The 11,425-nt window shown below is 41.1% G+C and overlaps 1 protein-coding gene across 1 annotated transcript in view; it reads right to left on the reverse strand.

Annotated features, from left to right (window-relative positions):
• ASPM (assembly factor for spindle microtubules) overlaps window positions 1-11,136 on the reverse strand; it is a 31,197-nt gene extending 20,061 nt beyond the window's left edge. Inside the window, exons 1-12 of the mRNA XM_042819142.1 lie at window positions 10,834-11,136; window positions 7,759-7,902; window positions 5,439-6,792; window positions 3,735-3,836; window positions 2,950-3,096; window positions 2,538-2,783; window positions 2,314-2,381; window positions 1,665-1,806; window positions 1,457-1,587; window positions 757-932; window positions 512-657; window positions 350-435 (exon numbers count right to left, since the gene is read on the reverse strand). Coding sequence (XP_042675076.1) covers window positions 350-435; window positions 512-657; window positions 757-932; window positions 1,457-1,587; window positions 1,665-1,806; window positions 2,314-2,381; window positions 2,538-2,783; window positions 2,950-3,096; window positions 3,735-3,836; window positions 5,439-6,792; window positions 7,759-7,902; window positions 10,834-11,136 — 3,045 coding nt within the window. The remainder of the gene's footprint in view (window positions 1-349; window positions 436-511; window positions 658-756; window positions 933-1,456; window positions 1,588-1,664; window positions 1,807-2,313; window positions 2,382-2,537; window positions 2,784-2,949; window positions 3,097-3,734; window positions 3,837-5,438; window positions 6,793-7,758; window positions 7,903-10,833) is intronic.
• Window positions 11,137-11,425: the final 289 nt, after the last annotated feature.

Genomic DNA, 11,425 nt, shown 5'->3' on the forward strand with positions numbered 1-11,425 from the left:
TCTCACTTTCCAGTTAATAAGATCTTACCAGCTTTTGGAAACCAAAGTTATTTTAGTCTAATTATCAATTCCGACAGCCTAACACCATATGCTCAGAAGTATCTGTGTGGTTTTTTTTCCTCCAAAAACTTTTATGACTGTATACAAGAAAAAAAACGTGCATAAAAATGTTAAAATTTACCGTTAGGGCTATTAGATAGCATTTCTATGGCACTTAGAATTTACAATGTAAATAGTTCTATGGTCTGCCTACACAGACAACAAATAGTTGCTAAAGGACTGATATCTTCATTACCTTTCACCTCAAATTAGTGGAAAAAAAAACCCAACAAACACAAAGAAGTAATACCTGGAAAGCAAAGACAATTTTCCACAGCAGAGCTAATGTTCGTTCCCTGTGTCTGTCCACAATATCCCTACAGTCAATTGAAGCACCTATTAAATAAAAGAAAGAAATAAAACATGCACTACTCCTGCAATGGGCTTAGAATAACTGATTTCTAGGCCTTACCACTGTCATCTTTCAAGTGAATTCCTCGCTGTTTAAGAACACTGAGAACAATATCAACATTATGCATCTTCTGTAGACGACTAATTGCTGGAACTCTCAGCTGTTTTGAAAGATTCCAGTCTCTGGTTAGAAGTTCCATTGCTCTCCTAACAAAGGGAATTTCACAGTTTAATACCTTAACTTAGCTCAAATAAAGTGTTTTATAAGGAAAACGAACAGTTCAAAATAATACGGTATCAACATACACAAGACGAATGCCACACTGTAGGTCCACAGCCAGATTTGTTACAGCAAAATCAAATTCATCAAGTGGAGTTTGAATATGGCTGACGGGTAGTCCCAGGAAACCAAGATGGCGGGAAAGATCACCTTCACCACTCAGGAAGTCACGAGAAATAGCCAGCAGAATGTCTTTACTTGTCTTAAAATAAACAAACACAGATATACGTTAGATACAAATATTTAAAAAGATAAATGTCTTGCACAGCTTGTCTGCGCAGTACAAAACTACAGGAAATTAAACGTAGCAAAGACATTTATTAGAGTCTGTATGACAGATGTTGCATATTCCCTTATCACAGCAAAATAACAGAAGAAAAATCAGGAAACCCACAAACTGGTTTAAGACCAGCTGCAGTACAGTACGCTAGAGCAATACTTAAGAGCAGTGCAGCAGCTTAGCTTTAGAAAAGGAAGCAAGGTAATGCAACGTAACAAGAGTCCTTCCTAAAGAAGCGACACAAAACATTCATAGGAAATCTTTTTCAAAACCATGAAGTCATGCACTGAGAATAAGAGCATAGGTAAAAGCACAAGCACGAAGAGCCAAGACTCATTATAGAAAAATACATGATATTAAAAAAACCAAACAAACATACGTTCACTCACAGAATGTTCACGTGTAGAACAATGCTTGACTCAGACATCAAACCATATCTCTCTTACCTTGAATTCTGCGTCCTTACAAAAGAGGCAAGGGTCATGGCCAATCAATCTGGACTGTTTAGCACGATCCAGAAAGCAAACTAACAACAGCAATTTTTTCAGTGTAAATTTCGACAAGGCTTCTTCATGGCCTAAAATGACAGAACTAATTAAGTGGCAGTTCAAAAATTAATTGCTAAGATGGCCTATTTTTGGAAAGACTAGTTACCTTCTCGGTAAAGGTGAGGCACAGTGGGATGTCTATATTCAGCTGCAATGTCAGGGTTCCAAAGCAAGCGATTAAGAATAAATACTGCCAAACCCATAAAATCACTATTGCTCTCCAAAGTTATCAGTTCCCCATAAACAGTCTAATATAAAGGAAAGAAGAAAAAAAACAAAACCATTAAAAATGGCCTTAAACGCTATATGCTCTTGTGAATGTCATACACTATGGAAATAGTACTGGTATTCTGTAACAGTAAGTGGTAGCTAGTCTTTAAAAATCATTTTTTAAAACAGTGACTAAAAGATTAAACGAAAGGAAATTTCAGAACATTCTGTCTTATATAAAAACATGTTTGAGAATTTGCACTTAGAGGCATCTTCCTATAGGTCACTGAGGAGTGAAACTAACTGCAACCTGCTCTTCTGTAATTAGTTCAACTTTCCTTGATTAAATATTTTCCTTTTTAATAAACAACTTTTAATGCAAGTTGGTTATAGTAAAGCAAAGGGAAAGAAAATGTGCTATAACTTAATCAAATCCACTTAGACTAATAAAACAGAAAATAAAAGAGAAACCTGAAACACTCTCTTCTAGAAAGCTTGCTAGATTTTCTAAATATTTTGATTACAGATCGTAGTTCTGCACTTACCTCCAGCCCTATACGCAGCCACAAGGGATTGTAAGATAAAAGCCAGTTAAGGACTTTCTGCCTCTCTCCTGCGAAAGAGCATTTTCTGATATTACATTCAGTAAATACTTCATATTATAGAAAAACATACTAACAATTGCTTTTAGTTTAAACCAACTAAGATTATGAGCAATCATTTCCCTACTCACAAAACAGGAGAGTGTGAAAATTTATAGTATTCTTACCTACATCTTTCCAAAGATGCCTGTCTCGACGAACTAGCAAACGTCGAGTTTCAATCTCAACCTCCAGCTTCTTAATAGCTTTAACCATTGCGTCAGATGTAAACAGGCGACAAGCGTCCCGACGCAACTTGTTCAGTCTACGACGAGCAGTATATGCTTTTAGAGATGCTTCCTCTTTTGTTGGTGCTTTAGGAACACTGGTTTTATGATGGTTCTCTTCTCCCAAGATAAGAGCAGCTGCATTTACTGTTTAAAAAGCAGGTAAATATAAGAACTGTGAAATAACAAGATCTACTCTTTGTATAAGAGCTAAGGTAATGCAAAGTAAAATGACAAGTAAGACTAGTGTTAAGATATTCATTAATATGAACAAAAAATTTGAGAACTTTAAAAGTGAAAATCCTGCACTTACCTTGTGAGGTGTTTGTTTTTACACTGAAGTCATCAGGGGTGAGCACAAAATTTAACCACCAAGTGAAACCTCGTTGTTGCTTCTCCTTCCAGCGTTCATCGTAAAACATGTTTTGAGCAGCAAAAGGCATTGGGTGCCTAGGAATGACTTAAAAGAAATAAATAAAATCAAAACGTCAGTCTCTCCTTCGATCAATATTTAAAGAACAGCAGTTCTTGAAATGTATGACAAGCAAGTTATGGAAAAGATTAATGTCTGATACTCCATCTAGCACTACAGCAAAAAAAAACTAGGTTTTCAGAATCTCCAGTGACTTGTGAATCAGCCACCAGTGAATAAATTTCAGTCACAAAACATGGATAAAGTCAGAGCACTGTGACAAAAACATGACTTCTGGAACATAGGTCATTTTTGGCACATATCTCAGGACAAAATCCAGTTGAGTTGTATTACCTTCAGGAACAACCATTTCATACACACGTTTTTTTTCTGACCAGATCAACTTACTAGTACCAGATTTGCTAAATCAATACAGGGAACACACCCATAAAGTACCTTTTGCATTTACTTCTTGTATTCAAAACAGGAGGAAAGGACCATGTGTTACAACAGGTTTCCTATGAGATGCATCGTAAAAGGTACAAAATTTTCTACTAGTTATTTAATTGTGCGTACAATCTTCTATTTCATCCCAACTCTACCCAGTTGGTCTCAACTACAAGCAGCAGCAATTGAGCAATTAGTTCAATGAAAATGGATTTACTGAATATCAGAATTCTGTTTACCTGTTTTCAGCGGTTTCACAAATGTCAGGTGAGACTGAGCCAATCCAGCAATGGGCTTGTTAATTCTATTGGTAGTTTTTGATGCTTTCTGAAGGGAAGAACCTAAAAAGAGCACACAAATATCAATTAAAAATGTCAGTGAAACTTACCATATTAGGATTCATAATTCTTGTAACAGCACAGAACTGGAGTAATTTCCCCCCAACCCATATAAAATAGCAGTAATCTGTCGATGATGAAGAAAGTTAAGCAGAGTATCTAGTCTACAATCAATAAGGGAAGAACTGTTAAGAGCATGGAAGGGTGATTTGATTTCACAGTTCTTCAGAACATCAAAGAAATGTACTGTTAAAATTGATCCTAACGGATCCTGATGGAGCTTTGACAGATGAAGTGACCTAGGGTTAAGAGACCTAGATTTTCTGAACGTATGAAAACAAACACTTTCAGAGCTAACTCTTTGTCATGGTGACATCAAATGAAGGATTAAAAAAAGTATCACGCTGCAAATGGACTTTGGTTCCCGGTTTACACCCAATGACAAGGTGTTATCTTGGAAGAAAAAAAGAGGCTAGTTTACAGACTGTGTCAATATGTTTAGCTGAAGTGGGTTTTTTTTGTGCTTATTCCAACCTCTCCTATTATTCTGATAAGTTTTAAGCATATTTTGGTTGTTAAGAAAAATGGGTTTCACGTGGATTATTCTGAGGCTGGTTGCAAAGGTAACTTTTATAGTGAAATATGATTTTTCTTTGTGAAGCAGCACCTGCTACACTATCTACACGTGCAATTAAAATAACAGGCTATATTTTGAAATAAACTGTAGTAAAAAGAACGCAATTCAAAAAATATGTCATCTACAATTACACCTGTGGATGAACAGAAATAATCTGGTGGGTAGCTTTGCTTTTTCCTGCTGGATGTGAACCTGGTGGCTTTTTATGAAGGCTGTCTTAAAGAGCCTGAACTCAAACCACATTACTGAAAGCCTCAAACTAATTCCAGATCACAGAATGGGTCGTCTGAAGAACTGAAGAAAACAGCATATGCTATTTTAATCTCAAAGCCATGATAATTTTTTTTCCTGGTAGTTATATTACAGAGACTGCAGGAAGATTCGCAAATGAAATGCTTCTTTTAGTTACCACTCCTCTCATACTCCAAAACGTATCTGGGAGCGGAACCCTTTGAAACCATAAGAGCACACTGAAACACAAGAAGTCAGCTTGCTCTGATCTTCCAGCAACAACATTGGTAAGCTGCGGAGAAAGCTGATATCATACTCAGTGCAGACAGTAAAAAAACAGGCAGCACAAGTAAGACCTAGGAACTATTTGAAAGTGCATTACAGCAGAAAGGGATTCAAATATTCACACTGGTAAGCGTACACCTAACAGCAACGTTGCACAGTGAGCAAGTTTCTAGTAAATTTGAATTACCATGCTCAGGAATTGCCAAATACTTTTCCAGTTTTTGTCATTACCAAGATTTAGAAAAGAATGAAGTAAATTTGAATCCAATAGTATAATCAAAGATCTAGTTTTCAAATTTGTACAGTGCAGATAATTTCTCAGAAAGAAATTACAAAGACCCACATTTCAGAGATACGAAATATCCTTGACTGTTGCTAGACAATTCCGTTTGCTATGCAAATGTTATAAACAAAAGCATTTTCCAAAAGTGATAAATGAAAGTACAGCTCACCAGCTTTCTTGTTCTGCCCTATTCTCTCTCGGGTTGTATGTTTGAAGGCTGACGGTCTCACGGTAGCGTGCTTTTTACTGTCCATGCTGGATGTAAGAGCTCTTTTTCTTTCCACTTCTTCCACGTGCACCGGGCCTACAACTCTATTTTTTTCCATAGATGATTCATTTTTCCTTTTACGACACAAAGACGTTGATTCAGTAGATGAGCTTATTTTGTCGCTGGGACACTTATTTCCAGCTGAAACTGGACCTATGACTGGAAGGTGTTCAGATATTTCAGCCTTTGTGTATAATGGCGCCATATTTTCACATGTCATTATTGCGCTATTAAGACATTTCTTAGATTTGGGCGGAAGCATTCCCATTTTTTTCCTCTCATCAGCATTGGGCTTACTTTTGATGACAGTGGCAGACAGAACTGGGCGCTTTTTTGGTTGCTCTATCTGAGAAGAGTGTGTTTGAAATTCCCCTATAGAAGGACAAGTGGTGTGATTTTCTTTGGATTTGTTATGATGAAGCCCTCGGGAATCTATGCTATGCACCTCAACGGCTTCATTTAACACACGTTCTACATGAACCTCTGTTCTTGTCTGTCTGTCTCCATTTTTTTTCCATTTTGAGGGGACACATTGCTTCACAACATAAGTCTCTGTTGTACAAGATATTAAAGCTGCCTCTGGTTTGGGAGTTTTTGACTGCATATACAATTGCATGTCTTTCACAAACTGATCAGGTGACAGAATTGGAACGGGTGGCTCTACTATATCTCCATCAACTTGATAATTGTCATTTACAAAAGAATCTGGACTTAAAAATCTCCTTGTACTTAAAAAGGGCACAGATGATGAATGTTCTGGAGTACAAACAGGTGAGAGCGTGCAATTAAGAATTACTTCATCATTTGAAATCAGTGGTTTTCCTAATCCAGGAGAGCTGCATGCACTTCCAGATTTCAGTTCATTGTGGTCATCAACTGATTTATTGAAGTTATGGCTGTCCATAACAGGAAATAACCCCTCATTTACGGCAGCAGCAATATCTGAGAATGTAGTAGATCTCCTCATTGAAAGGGGTGTGCCAGCAGTAGTACGAAGTTCCTCTAGCACTGGTACAATAGGAGAGATAGGCAATTTATTTTCTGAGCCAACAGGAGATTCATTTACTGGCGATGTACTGTTTTGCACTGTATTCTGATTTTCACATGATTGAAGTGGGCTTCTCAGTCTATCTGCCTCCTGGGAAACTTGAAAGGTTTTATTAACGTTTTTAGCTTTTGAATTTCTTTTATTAATTTTCCTTGGAACGGATGTTTCTGAACTGTTCTTCTTTTTTATAGTATCCCAAAGACTCTTCTGAAAAAGAACCATAAATAAATGTTAGTATGCTGGCTTTCCGCATACATTTATGCATAGAAGTGAACATTAGTACCTTCTTTTAAAGTCTAAAATTACAAAAAAGAATACCTAGGCATATGACACAGACTTGATGAAAGGGGAACATTTAGGCTAGCAAGGAGAAAGCTTGAGGGATCTACTTGCAGTTTTCTAACACCTAAGAAGAAGGTATTACAGAAGCTGTGAATGCCCCATCCCTGGAAGCATTTAAGGCCAGGTTGGATGGGGCCATGGGCAGCCTGAGCCAGTGGCTGGCAACCCTGCACATGGCAGGCAAATTGGAGCTAGATGCTCTTTAAGGTCGCTTCTATCTCAAGATATTTCTATGATTCTGAGGTAAGAACCTACGGTAGTACAGCAAGAGGCAGCAGGCACAAGTTGCTTATGAGGAAGATTGAATCTGTTTATGTATATGTGTAGGGGAAAGCATGTATCTTCATGATGAAGAAAATTAAACATAGGAATAGGATGTCCACAGTAGAGCTACAATCTCCCTCACCGCAAATGCTCAAGGCTCAACACAAGCTAGACTAAAGCTTTCCTTTAGCAGAAGATTGGAACAGAAAATTTTCACCACTTCCAATCAAAACCTTTTTGTGATTGCCATAAAATAAGCAGCTAAATACATCACTGTACTAAAAGCACCAACAAGAAGATAGTCCAAAAAAGAAGGCAAAGTCAACACATTTAGTCCAGAATTCACTATAATTTATTTCCATGATCAAAAATAGGGTTTTATTCTCTAAAGAGCAATACATCAGTACCTATTTTTCAAACCTGCTGAAAAAAATGAAATACAATGTGGCCTCCCACAAACAACAATTAAGAATTTTTAATCCTTCATTGAATTTTGACTAATGAAAACAGTATGTTTCAGCTACATTAAAGTAATGAAATTAGATAAGACAATAAAAACATACTCACCTTTTTTTTCACAGGTTGTTCAGCAACGCCCAAAAGCACAGCCTGATGCTTTACAATGCCATTGACAACAAATGTTACCAGTTCTCTGACCTTGCCTTCTTCTGACGGGGTCCATGTTACACAAACAAATATTCTTTGTCCTGACTAATGGAAAGAAACGCTTGATGTAAAGCGCTTATGTAAATTTTTTATCATCAAATATAAGAAAAATCAAACCAAATGAAAGCACAATATAGAAGAAACACACGCTTTGACACTGTGAAGTGATAATCCATCTCTAAATGTCAGTTGCTCACCCTTATATATTCTAATATATTATATTAATTGAAGTAAACAACCAAAAAACGTCATTTTATTCAAGAGGCATATAATTCTTGAAGAAATTACAATGGAAAGCAAGCAAGAACACACATAAATGTAAAACACAATAGAAAGGATAATACTAGGGTAAAGGTAGATGGAAGAGATTACATGATGTTTTTGCACATATTAATCTAATAAGGCCATTTTCTGAGAATGGTATTTGGACTTGTAATCCGAGGCTAAGTTTGAGGACCTTAGCCGAATGTAAACACAATCATCATTTTTTTTAAGTCAAACGATCTGCAGAGATATGATTACACAGACAAGTTCATTGAATAATTCATTGAATAAAAGCAAAAACACTGAGGGTCTGATCTGCAAATAAAGAAGAAAGCCACAGAGCTCTGTGTGTGCTGTAAAGATTGCTCATGCAGAGTGCCCTACCAAATCACTTCTGTGCAGGTATCCATACAAACAGATCAAAACATTTTTATACCATTGTCAAATTCAAAAACAGTGTGAAAGCTACCAATCTTTAGAGCATTTGAACAAGGAGTTCTGCCTCTTTAAGCAGATCCATTTCCGGAAAACACACTAATTCAACACATGCTTATACTGCAAGATCTGTCAACAATATGGCTGACGTGGTTGCTGAGCAGCTGTCCATCATATTTGAAAAATCATGGCTGTCCAGTGAAGTCCCTGGTGATTGGAAAAAGGGAAATATTACTCCCATTTTTAAAAAAGGTAGAAAGGAAGACCAGGGGAACTACTGGTCTCTGTGCCTGGGAAAGAGCATGGAGCAGATCCTCCTAGAAGCTACATTAATGCACACATGAGATAGAGGTAATTCGAGACAGCCAACATGGCTTCACTAAGGGCATGCCTGTCCAATCTGATGGCCTTCTATGATGGAGTGACTGCATCAATGGACAGGGGAAGGGCGACAGATGTCATCTATTCTGGACTTACACAAAACCTCTGACATGGTCTCTCACCACATCCTTCTCTCTAATTTGGAGAGATGTGGATTTGAAGGATGAACTGTTCAATGGATTAGGAATTGGCTGTCTGGTTGCAGCTTAAGAGCTGTCATCAATGATTCTATGTCAGGGTGGAGGCCGGTCACAAGCAGTGTCCCTCAGAGGTCAGTCTTGGGACCAGTGCTCTTCAACATGTTCATCAATGACATAGAAGATGGCACCGAGTGACCCCTCAGCAAGTTTGCAGATGACACCATGCAGAGAAATGCAGCTGATACATTGGAAGAAAGAGAAGTCATCCAGAGAGACCTAGACAAGCTGGAGAAGTGGGCCCATGTAAACCTAATGATGGGGCCAGGGCAATCTCAGGTTTATGCAAACTGGGCGAAGAAGCCCTTGAGAGCAGCCCTGCGGAGAAGGACTTGGGGGTCCTGACAGACGAGAAGCTGGACATGAGCCAGCAGTGTGCGCGTGCAGACTGTAAGGCCTACTCTGTTCTGGGCTGCATTAAAAGAGGGGTGGCCAGCAGGGAGAGGGAGATGATTGTCTTTCTCTGCTTGGGGAGAGAGGCCGCATCTGCAGTACTGCATCCAGACCTGGAGCCTCCAGTACAAGAAAGATGCAGAGCTCTTGGAATGGGTCCAGAAGAGGACCACTAAGATGATCAGAGGGCTGGAGCACCTCTCCTATGAAGAAAGGTTGAGGGAACTGGGCACATCTGGCTTAGAGAAGGCTCCAGGGAAACCTCATTGCAGCCTTCCAATACTTAAAGGGAATATATAAACAGGAGAGGGAACGGATGTTTACGAGGGTGGATAGTGATAGGACAAGTGGAATGATTTTAAATGGAGACAGAGGATGTTTAGGTTAGAGATTAGAAGTTTTTCACTCAGAGGGTGGTGACACACTGGAACAGGTTGCCCAAGGAGGTTGTGGATGCCCCATCCCTGGCAGCATTCAAGGCCAGGCTGGATGTGGTTCTGAGCAGCCTGATGTGGTTGTTGGCACCCCTGCACATAGCAGGGGGTTGAAACTTGATTATCGTTATGGTCCTTTTCAACCCAGGCCATTCTATGATTCTATGAATAGTTAATACTTATTAATTTCAACAGGATCTTTTAAATACTTCACAGCAAGATTTCAGTCTGCTTTTGTAAGCTTCTTGTTGCAGGTGATCTTCAGAGAGCTACCTTCTTCCCTCACAAAGAGTGAGTGGGCAGGTACTGGAACAGACTCACCAGGGAAGTGGTGGAGTCACCATCCCTGGAGGCCTTCAAGAAACTTTTAGATGTGTACTAAAGGACATGGTTTAGTGAGGAAACATTGGTGATAGGTGGACATTTGGATGTGATGACGTTAGGGGTCTTTTCTGTCTTAAAAGCCACATTCTCTGAAATCAACTATCTGTGCATCTTGCAGACAGACAGAATACATCCTACATTTTGACATAGAATTACAGTGAGGCCCTGGCACAGGCTGCCCAGGGAAGCAATGGAAAACCCATCCCTGGAGCTGTTCAAGGTTGGATGGGGCCCTGGGCAGCCCGAGGGCTGGCAACCCTGCAGACGGCAAGCAGATCGGAGCTCGATACTCTTTAAGACCCCTTCCAATCGAACCCATTCTATGACGAGTGGGAAAAGAAGCTCTTCCCTGGGCAGCACGAGTCCACGACTCGCAGGAGCACCTCACGCCGACCGGAGGCTCCCGTGAAGAGAAGCCCGGCCCCCCCCGCCTGCAGCCGCCCGCGAGCACGGCTCGGAACCCCCGCGTGCCCCCCGCAGCCCCGTACCTCCACAGAGAAGCGGCGGCGCTCAAGGCTGAAGCCCGTGGCGGAGGCCGGGAAGCGATCGACGAGCACCTCGACGCGCTCCGCATTGGGGTTGTCGATCTCCAGGAGCCGAGTACGCGAGGAGCCGACGCGCAGACTGCCGAAACTGAGGTACGGCGGCCGCGAGAAGTGGCTGAGGACCAGCACGGCGGGCTCCTCGTCCGAGTCATCCTCGGGCCGCGGTACGGCCCAGCGCCGCCTCCGGGGGTTCCCGGCGGGGCTCAGCTGCCAAGCCGCCGCTTCGGGGAACGAGCGCGCGGCCATGCCCGGCGCGGGTCACGCAGCGGGACCGGGCTGCGGCTCCCCTCACAGCCGGGGACGGGACGCCGCGCTGCGTCACCACCCCAACCGCCGCACCTCCGCCCGCCGGTTCAAATCCGGCGCGTCAGCCAATCGCCGCCCTTCCCGCCGCTCCGCCAATGAGCGCCGGGCGTTTTATTTAAACGGCCGACAGCGCCGGTCAGCGCGGCCCGAGGGAGGCTCCTCAGGGCGCCGCCTCGTGGGGGCAGGGCGGACCCAGCACCGGGGGTTAATTAAAAATGGGACAGTAACA

Source organism: Centrocercus urophasianus, unplaced genomic scaffold, assembly GCF_019232065.1.
Source record: "Centrocercus urophasianus isolate 14NV4802_14NV808 unplaced genomic scaffold, USGS_Curo_1.0 seq_18, whole genome shotgun sequence".
NCBI lineage: Eukaryota > Metazoa > Chordata > Aves > Galliformes > Phasianidae > Centrocercus > Centrocercus urophasianus.